The sequence below is a fragment of the Coregonus lavaretus genome (assembly GCF_964263955.1).
Source record: "Coregonus lavaretus genome assembly, chromosome: 26".
Classification (NCBI taxonomy): Eukaryota; Metazoa; Chordata; class Actinopteri; order Salmoniformes; family Salmonidae; genus Coregonus; species Coregonus lavaretus.
Window position 1 is genome coordinate 18,390,996 of NC_140013.1, and position 18,661 is coordinate 18,409,656.

Genomic DNA, 18,661 nt, shown 5'->3' on the forward strand with positions numbered 1-18,661 from the left:
AGATATAGGACAGACACTTCAAAACCTTATTCCTCCAGGGTTAGATAACATTACTGCTATCTTTCTCCCTACACCACTACCCCCCAAGTTAGACAATACATCTCTCTGTCTCCCTACACCACTACCACCTGAGTTAGACAACATTACAGCTCTCTGTCTCCCTACACCACTACCCCCCAAGTTAGACAATACATCTATCTGTCTCCCTACACCACTACCACCTGAGTTAGACAACATTACAGCTCTCTGTCTCCCTACACCACTACCACCTGAGTTAGACATTACAGCTCTCTGTCTCCCTACACCACTACCACCTGAGTTAGACATTACAGCTCTCTGTCTCCCTACACCACTACCCCTGAGTTAGACATTACAGCTCTCTGTCTCCCTACACCACTACCACCTGAGTTAGACATTACAGCTCTCTGTCTCCCTACACCACTACCTCCTGAGTTACACATTACAGCTCTCTGTCTCCCTACACCACTACCCCTGAGTTACACATTACAGCTCTCTGTCTCCCTACACCACTACCACCTGAGTTATACAACATTACAGCTCTCTGTCTCCCTATACCACTACCACCTGAGTTAGACAACATTAGAGCTCTCTGTCTCCCTAAACCAGTCCTGAGTTAGACAACCATCAGGTCACTGTATTTTCCATCTGTCTGCCCAATCATCAATAATTGTACTGTACATAACCTGAGGGTGTTGTTAATGATCTAATAATCAGTTCTGTCAATTCTCTCTCTCTCTCTCTCTCTCTCTCTCTCTCTCTCTCTCTCTCTCTCTCTCTCTCTCTCTCTCTCTCTCTCTCTCTCTGTACAGCTTTATCATTATTAGGTTGTTACAGACCGGTTTGGGTTTGGTTGTCCTGTGTTTGTGCATGCAGTATAGTACACTACTGCAGACACTGCTAGACATCCTCCTCAGCACCAGCATACAGATGCCCATGCTGTCTCATATCTGCTTACCAAATGGCAAACTATTCCCTAGTGCACTACTTTTGTCCAGACGCTTATGCCCTGGTCAAAGTAGTGCACTATATATGGAATAGTCTGCCATTACATTTGGGACAGACCTCTGCAATACTCCACTGTTTATGGGTGGATGGGGGTCTTTAACACTAACCTACCCTGCATGGTCAAGAGAAAAGGGCTTGTGTCACATAACCCTGTATCTATCTATCTGCGTTATGAACAAGAATGTTGCTGAAAAGCCTCGTGTCTGTCAGAACAGTTAGTGCGCTGACGGACTAGTAGAGTAATCACCGCCTGCGCCACGCCCCTTGTTTCAGCGCATCTAGAGGGGAGGAGAGAATGAGAGAGAAGGGAGCATGTTAGCGAGGTGAGATGCTTGGTGCTTCCCTTCGAAGGCCTGCATGTCAATGAGGGACGGCCATCTGGAAAACACTGCTAAAGAGACAGAAACTAGCAGCAGCTCGTACAGCTCACACTTGCTCAATCACAGAGCAACAAAGGGGCGGATGCTTCTTCTACCGCTCAGGCGGGACATCATACTACAAATATATACACCGACATAGCCTATTGGAGAGCTGATATATGCAATTGCTAAAAACTGACGCGGTTGACTGCATCCGACTTCAATGAAAGGTAAGTAGTTATTTGCCCAAAACACATTTTAAGATGCCATAATGTGTTGTTCCGTGTCATTTAACAACAGCTGGGGTTATGTTGTCAGAAATTAATATGATCAAAACAAACGTTACATTTGATTAGAATCACAATGCCAATTGGGTGGTGGACGAAACTAAAGAGCATGGCATGTGTGAGCATGCTATAGCCTACAATCAGATTGTTATGTGCCTCAGAAAGAGCTCATTTTCAGTATGTGACATACTGCCCACAAACAGGAGAATTCTATCTAGCTAGCCAGTGGCGCTGTCCGTTCATTCTGACTACAGCCACGGCTGTCAGACTAGCTAGCTGCTAGCAGAACCGCACCTGCCGCGCTGACCATTCAGCACCAGTGAATGTCGACCGCGACCTCAGAGTTCATGCAGAAATCCAATTGATTCTACTCTCTCCAGTAGGCCTATATGACATTCAACTAAAACTAAAGAATTACTTGTTTATTCTGCGAAGGAAAATAAGTTGCTTGAGGTTTAAATGTTCTTGTCCATAATGTTCCCCTCCCTGATTTGTCTCTTTCTGTGTAACATCACTACAGTCATGGAGCTGGAGCACTTTGACGAGCGGGAGAAAGCCCAGAGAAACACCCGCAGAGGCTCCAGGAACAACGGGCTGCCGAGCCCCTCTCACAGCGCCCACTGTAGTCTGTACAGGACCCGGACACTGCAGTCCCTGGCCTCGGAGAAGAAGGCCAAGAAGGTCCGCTTTTATCGCAACGGAGACCGCTACTTCAAAGGGATTGTCTACGCTATTTCCCAGTACAGGTTCCGGTCTATAGACGCCCTGTTGGCCGATCTGACCCGCTCCCTGTCAGATAATGTGAACCTGCCACAGGGGGTTCGGACCATCTACTCTATTGATGGGACCAAGAGAATATCAGGCATGGAGCAGCTGGAAGAAGGTAAGCTAACCCTTAACCTTAACCCTACCCTAAGGGTTGGGATGAGACAGTATGGAGCAGCTAACCCTAAGGGATGGGATGGGACAGTATTGAGCAGCTAACCCTAAGGGATGGGACAGTAGCAGTCTGAGAACAAAATAAGTAGTGCATTTTTCTAGGTTTCCCACTGTACAATGAGTGACCTGCTCCAGTAGGCCTACATGCTAGTATATTTCCAGTAGGTCTGTAAACTCTTATCATCTAAATCTCATAGCTGTGTCATTATGTGGTGCATGCAGTGAGGTGAGTCCGTGGTTGCTGTGACCATGTAGGCCTATCTCTGTGTGTTGCCTACCTGCAGGAGAGAGCTATGTGTGTGGCTCCATAGAGCCATACAAGAAGCTGGACTACACTAAGAATGTAAACCCCAACTGGTCAGTTGGAGTGAAGACAGCTGCGGCTGCCTCTGCGCGTGGTTCCCCCTCCCTGGGCAGTGCCAAGGCTGGGACTCCGGAGACCAGGGAGAGTAAGGACTTCATCCGGCCCAAACTGGTCACAATCATCCGCAGCGGGGTGAAGCCTCGTAAGGCCGTCCGCATCCTCCTCAACAAGAAGACGGCCCACTCCTTCGAACAGGTCCTCTCTGACATCACAGACGCCATCAAGCTGGACTCTGGGGTCGTCAAGAGACTGTACACCGTGGACGGGAAGCTGGTAGGTTATGAATTACGGTTGTATTAGTGAAGTTACTGCCTGGTTCTCAGGTGTAGCTTTCCCCACAGACTCAGAGGGATGGGCTATAAGGCAATTAGCAGAGTTAGAAGCAGGTTTCTGGGACTCAGTCTGCTGTGTTGACATCCCAGTCAGTAGGCGTTTCAGGAGCACAGTTTCACTGAGACATTTTCACACATTAACCAATGGATGATCTTTAAATATTTTTGAAGTATAGCCTTTATGACCAGATTACTATATGGTATAAATCCCGTGAACACAGACCTTTAACACACAGAGTCCTGAACACAGGATTACTAGAGAGAGTCAATATGAGAAGTAATGAGAAAGAGGCAAGAAGAGTTGGGAAACATGTTGTTTAGTTGGGATATGCCTATTAATAGTCAGTCTCCTCTTTTATACTGGTTCTATCAAAGAAACTCCGATGTAGTTTTCCATTTTTCTCTCCTGGACGGTTTCTATGGTGATCTGGTTGCCTGGGCTGGTTGCTAAGGAACAGCCTCTGCGGCAGAGTGGTGCAGTGGGAGTGTTGTGTGTGTGTGGCTCAGTGTTGCAGAACAGTGTGAATGTCAGTGCTATTGGGGAAGACTAGAGAATGGTGCAGGGTACTCGTCTGGCCCAGACATGACCAGGAGATAGTAGCTGTATATTCCATCATCAATATCATGCAGATGAAATGCATTCCGGGATTCATCTGTAATGTTTGCGGTTCATCCTGTTCATCCAGTTCAGTTTAACTTCACTGTCTCATTAAATAATGATGGTAGAATTAGAAAGTATTGACAAGAGTTCTCCAGACGCACTTCCGGTTCAATATCATTGTTTCTCCAGTTGATGATTTATGAGGCCAATATGCTCTCTGTTATGCTAAGTGAAACTAATGGAGTTCAGTGTTGGGCTATAGAGTACAGTTCTATACAGTGGGTATCAGGGTTGGGCTATACAGTACAGTTCTATACAGTGGGTAACAGGGTTGGGCTATACAGTACAGTTCTATACAGTGGGTATCAGGGTTGGGCTATACAGTACAGTTCTATACAGTGGGTAACAGGGTTGGGCTATACAGTACAGTTCTATACAGTGGGTAACAGGGTTGGGCTATACAGTACAGTTCTATACAGTGGGTATCAGGGTTGGGCTATACAGTACAGTTCTATACAGTGGGTAACAGGGTTGGGCTATACAGTACAGTTCTATACAGTGGGTAACAGGGTTGGGCTATACAGTACAGTTCTATACAGTGGGTAACAGGGTTGGGCTATACAGTACAGTTCTATACAGTGGGTAACAGGGTTGGGCTATACAGTACAGTTCTATACAGTGGGTATCAGGGTTGGGCTATACAGTACAGTTCTACACAGTGGGTATCAGGGTTGGGCTATACAGTACAGTTCTATACAGTGGGTAACAGGGTTGGGCTATACAGTACAGTTCTATACAGTGGGTAACAGGGTTGGGCTATACAGTACAGTTCTATACAGTGGGTATCAGGGTTGGGCTATACAGTACAGTTCTATACAGTGGGTATCAGGGTTGGGCTATACAGTACAGTTCTACACAGTGGGTATCAGGGTTGGGCTATACAGTACAGTTCTATACAGTGGGTAACAGGGTTGGGCTATACAGTACAGTTCTACACAGTGGGTAACAGGGTTGGGCTATACAGTACAGTTCTATACAGTGGGTAACAGGGTTGGGCTATACAGTACTATACAGTGGGTAACAGGGTTGGGCTATACAGTACAGTTCTATACAGTGGGTATCAGGGTTGGGCTATACAGTACAGTTCTATACAGTGGGTAACAGGGTTGGGCTATACAGTACAGTTCTATACAGTGGGTAACAGGGTTGGGCTATACAGTACAGTTCTATACAGTGGGTATCAGGGTTGGGCTATACAGTACAGTTCTATACAGTGGGTAACAGGGTTGGGCTATACAGTACAGTTCTATACAGTGGGTAACAGGGTTGGGCTATACAGTACAGTTCTATACAGTGGGTATCAGGGTTGGGCTATACAGTACAGTTCTATACAGTGGGTAACAGGGTTGGGCTATACAGTACAGTTCTATACAGTGGGTATCAGGGTTGGGCTATACAGTACAGTTCTATACAGTGGGTAACAGGGTTGGGCTATACAGTACTATACAGTGGGTATCAGGGTTGGGCTATACAGTACAGTTCTATACAGTGGGTAACAGGGTTGGGCTATACAGTACAGTTCTATACAGTGGGTAACAGGGTTGGGCTATACAGTACTATACAGTGGGTAACAGGGTTGGGCTATACAGTACAGTTCTACACAGTGGGTAACAGGGTTGGGCTATACAGTACTATACAGTGGGTAACAGGGTTGGGCTATACAGTACAGTTCTATACAGTGGGTAACAGGGTTGGGCTATACAGTACAGTTCTATACAGTGGGTAACAGGGTTGGGCTATACAGTACAGTTCTATACAGTGGGTAACAGGGTTGGGCTATACAGTACAGTTCTACACAGTGGGTAACAGGGTTGGGCTATACAGTACAGTTCTATACAGTGGGTATCAGGGTTGGGCTATACAGTACAGTTCTATACAGTGGGTAACAGGGTTGGGCTATACAGTACAGTTCTACACAGTGGGTAACAGGGTTGGGCTATACAGTACAGTTCTATACAGTGGGTAACAGGGTTGGGCTATACAGTACTATACAGTGGGTATCAGGGTTGGGCTATACAGTACAGTTCTATACAGTGGGTAACAGGGTTGGGCTATACAGTACAGTTCTATACAGTGGGTAACAGGGTTGGGCTATACAGTACTATACAGTGGGTAACAGGGTTGGGCTATACAGTACAGTTCTATACAGTGGGTAACAGGGTTGGGCTATACAGTACAGTTCTATACAGTGGGTAACAGGGTTGGGCTATACAGTACAGTTCTACACAGTGGGTAACAGGGTTGGGCTATACAGTACAGTTCTATACAGTGGGTAACAGGGTTGGGCTATACAGTACTATACAGTGGGTAACAGGGTTGGGCTATACAGTACAGTTCTATACAGTGGGTAACAGGGTTGGGCTATACAGTACAGTTCTATACAGTGGGTATCAGGGTTGGGCTATACAGTACAGTTCTATACAGTGGGTAACAGGGTTGGGCTATACAGTACAGTTCTATACAGTGGGTATCAGGGTTGGGCTATACAGTACAGTTCTATACAGTGGGTATCAGGGTTGGGCTATACAGTACAGTTCTATACAGTGGGTAACAGGGTTGGGCTATACAGTACAGTTCTATACAGTGGGTAACAGGGTTGGGCTATACAGTACAGTTCTACACAGTGGGTAACAGGGTTGGGCTATACAGTACAGTTCTATACAGTGGGTAACAGGGTTGGGCTATACAGTACAGTTCTATACAGTGGGTAACAGGGTTGGGCTATACAGTACAGTTCTACACAGTGGGTAACAGGGTTGGGCTATACAGTACAGTTCTATACAGTGGGTATCAGGGTTGGGCTATACAGTACAGTTCTATACAGTGGGTAACAGGGTTGGGCTATACAGTACTATACAGTGGGTATCAGGGTTGGGCTATACAGTACAGTTCTATACAGTGGGTATCAGGGTTGGGCTATACAGTACAGTTCTATACAGTGGGTAACAGGGTTGGGCTATACAGGACAGTTCTACACAGTGGGTAACAGGGTTGGGCTATACAGTACAGTTCTATACAGTGGGTATCAGGGTTGGGCTATACAGTACAGTTCTATACAGTGGGTAACAGGGTTGGGCTATACAGTACAGTTCTATACAGTGGGTATCAGGGTTGGGCTACTATGCTATACAGTGCTTGGCAATTCTATCTGACTGGTGTTTCACTGTTAGGCGTGTGCGTGTGTGCCTGTTGACCTTGACTGGGCCTCTCATTGGTGTTTGTGCAATCAGTCTACACACAGGGACTCTGCTATTGTTCAGACAGTGCCAGACTAGGACCGTGATTCATTCCAATCGCACCTGTCGACAGTGTGCCATTTAAAGGCTATTTCTATTTGAGCCGACATCTACAGCGTTTACCACAAATGCAATATCTGCAAGCGTGGTGATGTTGCCTTTAAAAACCTAATTGTTGACAGCGTTATACGGATTGAAACCCGGCCTAGAACTAATATGTTTTCTGAACATCAGCTGGGAAGTTGACCTGTTGACATGATCTGTCTGGGGTGAAAATACAACAACTTACAGCTGAGAATACTGGACTAATGTGAGTACTGTAAGCTGAGTGGTGAATTGAGCTTTGCTTCATATAGTGTAGTGTTGCTAAGTGGCTGACTCCACAGTAACTGTGTGTTAGGGAACTGCTACAGCACAGCAATGGAGCTACATACTGTTGTGCTGACTTGCAGCTCTGAAGCCAGTTATCATTCATCTCCTCCATTGCAGCTGCAGCCTGTGTCCCAAATGACACCCTATTCCCAATATAGTGCACCACTTTTCCATTTGGGATGCAGTTGTAGTAATATAGTAGCCAGCTGGAACTCTGCTCAGCTCTTCATAAACACCCAGTGAGATTTACATACTGGTTATTGGCTCATTTCAGACATCCAGAAGTGTGATTACTTAATCTGTTTGATTAGTGTTACGTTGACGTTCTGTTACTGATTGCTCCTGTAATCATATTCAATCTGACTACTTGTACCTGTTATTGATATGAATACATTCCCCCTCCCCTCCACACGCATCTCTGATAATGGACATTCCTGCTTGACATACTGTAGCAGTCTGTCTAATGTCTCTCAATAATGAATGAACAGATCTAAGACAGATACTAGCCTGTCTCTGAAACAGTAGCTTGTCGCTGAAACAGCTTGTCAGTAGCCTTTTTTTGAAACATTACATTTAAGTAATTTAGCAGACGCTCTTAATGAGGTTTAAGTGCCTTGCTTAAGGGCACATCAACAGATGTTTCACCCTGTTAGCTCCGGGATTCGAACTAGCGAGCTTTTGGTAACAGGCCCAACTCTCTTAACCGCTAGGCTACCTGCCGCCCTACAGCCTGTCAGTAGCTTGTTTCTGGAACAGCCTGTCAGTAGCTTGTCTCTGAAAAAGTCTGTCTCTGAAACAGCCTGTCTTTGGAAAAGCCTATCTCTGAGTGGGAGGCATTTAATTCCAGTGGGAATGTTGTAGGTATGAGTCAGTATTTTTCTTGTACATGCATTAGGACTGTAGGTCTATATGACTGTCTGGGAGGAGGGAGGGAGGAGAGGCGGGTAGAGGGGGGCAGAGGGGGCAGGGAGAGTGGAGGGATACGGGGGAGGGGGTGAGGAGGTGGGAGAAGCGGGGAGGGGGAGAGGGATGCGCGGAGGAGGGAGAGAGGAGGGGGAGTTATACAGGGAAGGAGGAGAGGAAGGGTATACAGGGAAGGGTGAGAGAGGAGGGGTATACAGGGAAGGGGGAGAGGAGGGGTATACAGGGAAGGGGGAGAGGAGGGGTATACAGGGAAGGGGGAGAGGAGGGGTATACAGGGAAGGGGGAGAGGAGGGGTATACAGGGAAGGGGGAGAGGAGGGGTATACAGGGAAGGGGGAGAGGAGGGGCATACAGGGAAGGGGGAGAGGAGGGGTATACAGGGAAGGGGGAGAGGAGGGGTATACAGGGAAGGGGGAGAGGAGGGGTATACAGGGAAGGGGGAGAGGAGGGGTATACAGGGAAGGGGGAGAGGAGGGGCATACAGGGAAGGGGGAGAGGAGGGGTATACAGGGAAGGGGGAGAGGAGGGGTATACAGGGAAGGAGGAGAGGAGGGGTATACAGGGAAGGAGGAGAGGAGGGGTATACAGGGAAGGGGGAGAGGAGGGGTATACAGGGAAGGAGGAGAGGAGGGGTATACAGGGAAGGAGGAGAGGAGGGGTATACAGGGAAGGAGGAGAGGAGGGGTATACAGGGAAGGGGGAGAGGAGGGGTATACAGGGAAGGAGGAGAGGAGGGGTATACAGGGAAGGAGGAGAGGAGGGGTATACAGGGAAGGGGGAGAGGAGGGGTATACAGGGAAGGAGGAGAGGAGGGGTATACAGGGAAGGAGGAGAGGAGGGGTATACAGGGAAGGGGGAGAGGAGGGGTATACAGGGAAGGGGGAGAGGAGGGGTATACAGGGAAGGAGGAGAGGAGGGGTATACAGGGAAGGAGAAGAGGAGGGGTATACAGGGAAGGAGGAGAGGAGGGGTATACAGGGAAGGAGGAGAGGAGGGGTATACAGGGAAGGGGGAGAGGAGGGGTATACAGGGAAGGAGGAGAGGAGGGGTATACAGGGAAGGAGGAGAGGAGGGGTATACAGGGAAGGAGGAGAGGAGGGGTATACAGGGAAGGAGAAGAGGAGGGGTATACAGGGAAGGAGGAGAGGAGGGGTATACAGGGAAGGGGGAGAGGAGGGGTATACAGGGAAGGAGGAGAGGAGGGGTATACAGGGAAGGAGGAGAGGAGGGGTATACAGGGAAGGGGGAGAGGAGGGGGAGGGATACTGGGAGGGGGAGGGATAAAGTTCAGATGAAGGAGAGGAGATTAGGACAGGAAGCCACTGGACTCTGGAGAGATTCTGTCTGTTAGCCTCGGTATCAGACCTGTTTGTGCTATCATTCCAATCCTTGCCACTCCTTGTCATAGACAAAACATCATCATAAGTTTGGCATATGACAAGGAGTGGCAATGATTGGAATGATAGCACAAACAGGTCTGGTACCCAGTCTACCTGTCTGTGTCATATCAATAATGAATAAGTAATGTGAAGACTAGTTGTTTGTGGTATCCTTGTTCCAGGTGACTGACAGTGTCTAGCTGTCTGTCTGTTCCAGGTGACATGCCTTCAGGACTTCTTTGGTGACGATGACATCTTTATGGCCTGTGGTCCAGAGAAGTTTCGCTACCAAGATGACTTCCTCTTAGATGAGAGTGGTGAGATAGTTATAATAACAGTACCATAACATTTAAATTAGAATATCATGGGAGTAATTAGTGTGTGTGTGTGTGTACTGTAGGTGTGTGTGTGTGGTATCTGACGGTGTGTCCTCTCCCTCCAGAGTGTAGGGTGGTGAAGTCGACGTCATACGGTCGGATCTCCTCTCTGCAGGGACGCTACTCACCCAGAGGAGGAGGCTCACGCCGAAGCTCAGGCTCAGGTATGGCCCTGTGAGTGTGTGTGTGTGTGTGTTTTTGTGCGTGCGTGCATAAGTAATTAATCTACAGAATCAACAACTTTTTCAGCAATGTATTTGTCCTTATCAGCAACCAACTGAGTGAGGACTGTCTTTCTCTAACCTCTAACGTCTTGTGTCTGTACTGTAGCCAATGGGACGGCAGGCAGTCAGCTGTCGACTCCTCGCTCTGGGAAGTCCCCCAGCCCCTCTCCTACCAGTCCTGCCAGCCTCCGACGACGCAGGGTAGGACCACACAATGCTTTACTAATACAATCACAACGCTTTATTAACATAGGCCTAGATTCAATCAGATCAAGAGTTAACCGGTAATAGCCGGCACCCGCATAGCTAATGTTTTGGGCGGTGTCGGAGATGTAACCGCATTGGAGCTGTCAAATCGGTGAGCAGCTGCTCTTGATCATTGTCACAATACCACACCCATCCCACTCCCATTAGAAGTTCAGAGCGAGAAAGTGTAGGCTATAGCCTACAGAAATAATGACACTCAAATTAAAAACCATTAAACAAAATAATGAGGATTTCTATCATCCTAATCATTCCAGTGTTTGAACTTGTAAACAAGGCTGCATGGGATTTCTCTTAATGCGACTCCGTTCAGCCAATGGCAATGGCCACTTTAGGTATAATTCCTGAAAAACGTGAAAAACGCATGTCAAAAATGTTATAAATTGATTTGCATTTTAATGAGGGAAATAAGTATTTGACCCCTCTGCAAAACATGACTTAGTACTTGGTGGCAAAACCCTTGTTGGCAATCACAGAGGTCAGACATTTCTTGTAGTTGGCCACCAGGTTTGCACACATCTCAGGAGGGATTTTGTTCCACTCCTCTTTGCAGATCTTCTCCAAGTCATTAAGGTTTCGAGGCTGATGTTTGGCAACTCGAACCTTCAGCTCCCTCCACAGATTTTCTATGCGATTAAGGTCTGGAGACTGGCTAGGCCACTCCAGGACCTTAATGTGCTTCTTCTTGAGCCACTCCTTTGTTGCCTTGGCCGTGTGTTTTGGGTCATTGTCATGCTGGAATACCCATCCACGACCCATTTTCAATGCCCTGGCTGAGGGAAGGAGGTTCTCACCCAAGATTTGACAGTACATGGCCTCGTCCATCGTCCCTTTGATGCAGTGAAGTTGTCCTGTCCCCTTAGCAGAAAAACACCCCCAAAGCATAATGTTTCCACCTCCATGTTTGACGGTGGGGATGGGGTGTTCTTGGGGTCATAGGCAGCATTCCTCCTCCTCCAAACACGGCGAGTTGAGTTGATGCCAAAGAGCTCGATTTTGGTCTCATCTGACCACAACACTTTCACCCAGTTCTCCTCTGAATCATTCAGATGTTCATTGGCAAACTTCAGACGGCCCTGTATATGTGCTTTCTTGAGCAGGGGGACCTTGCGGGCGCTGCAGGATTTCAGTCCTTCACGGCGTAGTGTGTTACCATTTGTTTTCTTGGTGACTATGGTCCCAGCTGCCTTGAGATCATTGACTTGATCCTCCCGTGTAGTTCTGGGCTGATTCCTCACCGTTCTCATGATCATTGCAACTCCACGAGGTGAGATCTTGCATGGAGCCCCAGGCCGAGGGAGATTGACAGTTCTTTTGTGTTTCTTCCATTTGTGAATAATCACACCAACTGTTGTCACCTTCTCAGCAAGCTGCTTGGTGATGGTCTTGTAGCCCATTCCAGCCTTGTGTAGGTCTACAATCTTGTCCCTGACATCCTTGGAGCGCTCTTTGGTCTTGGCCATGGTGGGGAGTTTGGAATCTGATTGATTGATTGCTTCTGTGGACAGGTGTCTTTTATACAGGTAACAAGCTGAGATTAGGAGCTCTCCCTTTAAGAGTGTGCTCCTAATCTCAGCTCGTTACCTGTATAAAAGACACCTGGGAGCCAGAAATCTTACTGATTGAGAGGGGGTCAAATACTTATTTCCCTCATTAAAATGCAAATCAATTTATAACATTTTTGACATCCGTTTTTCTGGATTTTGTTGTGGTTATTCTGTCTCTCACGGTTCAAATAAACCTACCATTAAAATTATAGACTGATCATTTCTTTGACAGTGGGCAAATGTACAAAATCAGCAGGGGATCAAATACTTTTTTCCCTCACTGTATAGTCCCCTATATATAGTCCCCTATTGATAGTCCCCTATAGATAGTCTATAGATGTCCAAACTGTCAACATCCATGTGTTCAAAAAGCATTTTTGATCTCTCCCTCCCTCAGAGTTCCCAACACAGTGGCTCCTCCCTGTCTCTAGCCTCCACCAAGGTGTGTAGCTCCATGGATGAGGGAGACGGAGCAGGTAGTGAAGGTAGTAGAGAGGACATACTGTATACATGTTTAAGGGCAGCTTTTCCATTGAGCATGCTCTAGAAGGCATTGCCTGTATCCCAAATTGCAACCTATTCCCTTTATAGTGCACTGCTTTTGACCAGTGCAGAAAAAAGTCAGTAAACAAAGTAAGTAAAAGTAGTGCACTGAATAGGGGATAGGGTGCCTATGGGACAGAGACTTAGGCCTAGATTCAATCCGTATCGCGGAAGTTCAGCACTATAGCATGACTGACATTTAAAGGCAATGTTCGCGGAGACTGCATTTACGGTAAACGCTGCATTTGTTGGCTCGATTGGAAATTACTTTTACATTTAAATAGCGCTAATCTTCCTCGATACAGATTGAATCTAGCTCTTATTAATCTAGGGACTGTGGAGTGGAGAGTGCAGTAGCAGACATGACCGAACTCTCCTGTTTGCCTGGTTTGATAGCGGAGCTGAACCTGCTGAGTGATGAGTGTCCCTCCGTCCCTCCGTCCATCGCTGAGAGGTACAAGGTGGGGAGGACTTTAGGTGACGGTACCTTTGCTGTGGTCAGAGAGTGTGTGGAGAGATGTACCGGCAGAGAATACGCCCTGAAGATCATCAACAAAGGCAAATGTAGGGGAAAGGTGAGAACTACTCCGGCCCAGTTATACCAAAAGCTACAAAGTAGTAAGGAATCGCAGAGCTCTCTTTTTGTGGGTGTATCTTTGAAACACGTCACATTTGCTAATAGCCTATTCAGCAGGATGTCAAAGCTAACTAGTGAGACCCTTCCGATTGGTTATCGAGGGGTCGCATCACTGCCAATTTGCATAAACATGGATCTTGCTCAGCTCATAGTAGATAACCGTTAAGTCGCTGAATGTTTCCTTGTGTCTCCTCCCCCCGTTGAAATGACTGCATGGTCTCCAGTAGTTTGATAGTAGTAGTATTATTATATTATTATTACCTGTACTACAGTACTATTAAGCTGAACTACTATTAACATCTGTAACCTGACAGTTCCTTGTTGTTATTCCCCAGGAACACATGATCCAGAACGAGGTGTCCATCCTCCGTTGTGTCAAACACCCCAACATCGTCCTGCTGATCGAGGAAATGGACACCTACAGCGAGCTCTACCTGATCATGGAGCTGGTCAAGGTGAGTTGACAGGACAGTTAGAAGAACAGAAAATATTTGGAGACAGGTTTAGAGAGAGAAACAGAGAGGAAAGGGCACAGACAGTCATCGGAGCTTAGACCGCTACACCAGACTCCAGCAAGCTGGTCAAGATGAGCTGTACCTGATCAGGCGTTTCATAGATTACACCCTGTTATGGATAGAGTAATGCAGGCTAATACTGTTCATTACAATTATGCGTGTTGTAAGGTGTAATGTGTGTATCGATCCACAGGGGGGTGACCTGTTTGATTCCATCACCTCCTCTACTAAATACACAGAGAGAGATGCTAGTGGGATGCTTTATAACCTGGCCAGTGCCATCAAGTACCTGCACAGCCTCAACATCGTACACAGAGACATCAAACCTGAGAACCTGCTGGTGAGTGTGTGAGTGTGTGTGTGTACATTATATTTTTGTGTGTTTGTTTATTTATGTTTATATATAGCCGGGATTCAATGCAAGGTGTGTTATAGTGCGGCACACCATACAATGCACCTTTTAAACGCCTGATGTTCAGGGAGCTACGCATTTAGACTCAACCATAAATTACCTTTAAAAGTCTGTAACGCGCCCTCCATTAAATCCTGGCCTATGCTTCACTGTGTCCCAGGTGTATGAGCATCAGGATGGTAGTAAGTCTCTGAAGTTGGGAGACTTTGGCTTGGCTAGCCTGGTGGATGGACTCCTCTACCTGGTCTGTGGCACCCCCACCTATGTAGCACCTGAGATCATCGCTGAGACAGGGTACGTCTATGTGTGGCAGGTGTGTGGCAGGTGTGTGACAGGGGTTTGATGTTGTCCTCTGACAGGTGTGTGTATTGTCCTCTGACAGGTACGGGCTGAAGGTTGATATCTGGGCAGCTGGAGTGATCACATACATCCTGCTGTGTGGCTTCCCTCCCTTCAATGGGTCTGTGCTGCTCTATGATACCTAGATAGACAATACCATTATAACCCTTCAGTGGGTCTGTGCTGCTCTATGTCTTATTTGTCATAGGCCGGGATTCAATCCCAGGCACACTCTAGCTCATTGCACTAGACTACCGACAATAAGCCTTTTAAAGGCATTTTCCCAGACATTTGCAGAGATCGCATTCATAGTAAAAGCTTCTCATGTCGGCTGAAGCGTAAATTACCTTTAAAAGTCAGTGTTAGTGTGCTGCGCTATAACGCGCCTTGCATTGAATCCCGGCCATAGTATTTCAGCATACCCAGATAGATGATAACATTATAATGCTGATGATGATAATAAAATGAGACTTGCTGTCGTTTTTATCCAGGAGCAGTGAGGACCAGGAGATTCTGTTGGACCAGATTCTAACGGGACAACTAGACTTCCCTTCACCATCCTGGGACAACGTGTCTGTCACTGCAAAGGTCGGTCTATGGTTCAATCCCTGCACTTAGTGACAAAATAAATAAATATATATATATATATATACAGTACCAGTCAAAAGTTTGGACACACCTACTTTTCTTTATTTTTACTATTTTCTACATTGTAGAATAATAGTGAAGACATCAAAACTACGAAATAACACACATGGAATCATGTAGTAACCAAAAAAGTGTTAAACAAATCTAAATATATTTTATATTTCAGATTCTTCAAATAGCCACCCTTTTCCTTGATGACAGCTTTGCACACTCTTGGCATTCTCTCAACCAGCTTCACCTGGAATGCTTTTCCAACAGTCTTGAAGGAGTTCCCACATATGCTTAGCACTTGTTTGCTGCTTTTCCTTCACCCTGCCGTCCGAATCATCCCAAACCATCTCAATTGGGTTGAGGGCGGGGGATGGTGGAGGCCAGGTCATCTGATGCGGCACTCCATCACTCTCCTTCTTGGTAAAATAGCCCTTACACAGCCTGGAGGTGTGTTGGGTCATTGTTCTGTTGAAAAACAAATGATAGTCCCACTAAGCCCAAACCAGATGGGATGGCGTATCGCTGCAGAATGCTGTGGTAGCCATGCTGGTTAAGTGTGCCTTGAATTCTAAATAGATCACAGACAGTGTCACCAGCAAAGCACCACCACACCATAACACCTCCTCCTCCATGCTTTATGGTTGGAACTACACATGCGGAGATCATCCGCTCACCCACACCGCGTCTCACAAAGACATGGCGGTTGGAACCAAAAATTTCAAATTTGGACAAATTTCCACCGGTCTAATGTCCATTGCTCGTGTTTCTTGGCCCAAGCAGGTCTCTTCTTCTTATTGGTGTCATTTAGTAGTGGTTTCTTTGCAGCAATTCGACCATGAAGGCCTGATTCACACAGTCCCCTCTGAACAGCTGATGTTGAGATGTGTCTGTGACTTGAACTCTGTGAAGCATTTATTTGGGCTGCAAGTTCTGAGGCTGGTAACTCTAATGAACTTATCCTCTGCTTGATGGTTTTTGCGACTGCACTTGAAGTTCTTGAAATTGTCCGTATTGACTGACCTTCATGTCTTAAAGTAATGATGGTGTGCAAAGTGTGCAAAGCTGTCATCAAGGCAAAGGGTGGCTATTTGAAGAATCTCAAATATAAAATATATTTAGATTTGTTTAACAATTTTTTGGTTACAACATTATTCCATATGTGTTATTTCATGGTTTTGATGTCTTCACTTACATTTTACAATGTAAAAAATAGTAAAAATAAAGAAAACCCTTGAATGAGTAGGTGTGTCCAAACTTTTGACTGGTGGTGTATATATATAAATTGATTGATTTACTGTAGGAGCTGATCACAGGGATGCTGCAGGTGAAGGTGGAACAAAGATACACAGCTCTGCAGGTTCTGGATCACCCCTGGGTCAATGTGAGTACCTAGAACATACTACATAGAACATACATATAGTAGGTGTGTGTGTGTTCCTTGACCAGCTCTATCAGAGGTTCTGTCTGTGTTCCAGGATGATGGGCGATTAGTGACCGACCAGCAGCTGTCTGTGGCTGGGAAGATTAAGAAACACTTCAACACTGGTCCTAAAGCCTGCAGCACCACCGCCGGAGTGTCTGTTATCACAGTAAGGATCCCTCTTAGTCATTCTTACTCAAGGCTGTGTAGGTGTTTAGGACTGTTCAGAATGTGTACAGCCCAAAACATTAGGTTCTTCACATGTAACCCTGACAGCTAATGCATGTCCTCTTCACCCTCATCTCTCTCTATCTGCCTCTTTCTCCCCTTCTCTCTGTCCCTCACTCCTCTCTCTCCCTCTCTCCTCTCTCCCTCTCAGACCACCCCTCTTGATAAGGAGCAACAGGTTTTCAGACTAAGACACCAGCAGGATGTGAGGTTGAAGCCCCGCCCCCAGATCCGCCCCCAACCCCAAAGCTCCGCCCAAAGCTCCAACAACCCTGCCCTTTCTCCCGCTGACTTCACTTCAGAGTCAGAAGATTACTCCCCCAGCCCCTCCCCCACCTCCCCTAGCTCAGCTGACACCGTCCGCTCCCCCACCTCCCCCACCTCCCCCTTCTAGACCCCGAAGGAAGAGAGAGGGGAGAGGAGGATGGAGAGAGAAAGAGGAAGGACAGAGGGCACGTATTCCTGTACTAACACTAACCCATGTCCCTGTATTCACGACGACAGTCTGTCAAGATGCCTGCCAATTACTTAAACATTGATTTGTCATTCCGGCTACAGTGTCAGTTAACCCTAAGTACACTGGGGTCAGAGCCATACATAGAGATCAGTTAGGGTTAAAGTTTAGAGGTTAGGGTCAAGGTTAAAGGTATATTTGGATGGGTTCTGCTCTAGCCCTGAGAGGTTACTAAGACAGAGAATCAGTATCTGCTTATCATTTTAAGACACCACACAGACATATATAGTAGTTAAGCCTTATTTCAGCAAACACTGAATACTGGTTTACTGGAGGTCCCCTGGTGTTGGGAGATGAGTACTGCAGGGTACCCAACCCGCTAACAAGACAGCCGAAACTGCAACACAACAGCCATGTAAACCTACAGATCAAAATCTTCCATTTAACTTGACGGTACCTCATACGCCCTGAATAGGGCATCGTAAGTATTTATGTGATTAAACATACATTTGAAAAATAATAATGATAATAATAATGACTTTGGGTCCTTGAAAAGCGCTATATAAATAAAATACCATGTATTATTATTCATTTTGAAAATATATGCATCCAGTCAGTTATCTATTTCAGTGAAGTTATATTGCATCCAATTCATTACAACTTGTACAGTTACAGTGGGGGGAAAAGGATTTAGTCAGCCACCAATTGTGCAAGTTCTCCCACTTAAAAAGATGAGAGAGGCCTGTAATTTTCATCATAGGTACACGTCAACTATGACAGACAAATTGAGAAAAAAAAATCCAGAAAATCACATTGTAGGATTTTTTATGAATTTATTTGCAAATTATGGTGGAAAATAAGTATTTGGTCACCTACAAACAAGCAAGATTTCTGGCTCTCACAGCGTGTAACTTCTTCTTTAAGAGGCTCCTCTGTCCTCCACTCGTTACCTGTATTAATGGCACCTGTTTGAACTTGTTATCAGTATAAAAGACACCTGTCCACAACCTCAAACAGTCACACTCCAAACTCCACTATGGCCAAGACCAAAGAGCTGTCAAAGGACACCAGAAACAAAATTGTAGACCTGCACCAGGCTGGGAAGACTGAATCTGCAATAGATAAGCAGCTTGGTTTGAAGAAATCAACTGTGGGAGCAATTATTAGGAAATGGAAGACATACA

General features: G+C 46.2%; 1 protein-coding gene across 1 annotated transcript; it reads left to right on the forward strand.

Annotated features, from left to right (window-relative positions):
* Positions 1 to 2,194: 2,194 nt before the first annotated feature.
* Positions 2,195 to 17,417, forward strand: LOC311101571 (serine/threonine-protein kinase DCLK1-like; the record flags this gene model as incomplete). Its single annotated transcript, XM_084142699.1, has 15 exons — positions 2,195 to 2,555; positions 2,896 to 3,248; positions 10,096 to 10,195; positions 10,321 to 10,419; positions 10,586 to 10,680; positions 12,688 to 12,775; positions 13,230 to 13,408; positions 13,806 to 13,925; positions 14,179 to 14,325; positions 14,558 to 14,691; positions 14,780 to 14,857; positions 15,228 to 15,324; positions 16,676 to 16,756; positions 16,851 to 16,964; positions 17,175 to 17,417. 15 exons carry the CDS (start codon positions 2,195 to 2,197, stop codon positions 17,415 to 17,417), a joined length of 2,289 nt encoding a protein of 762 aa, XP_083998825.1.
* Between the last annotated feature and the right edge of the window lie 1,244 nt (positions 17,418 to 18,661).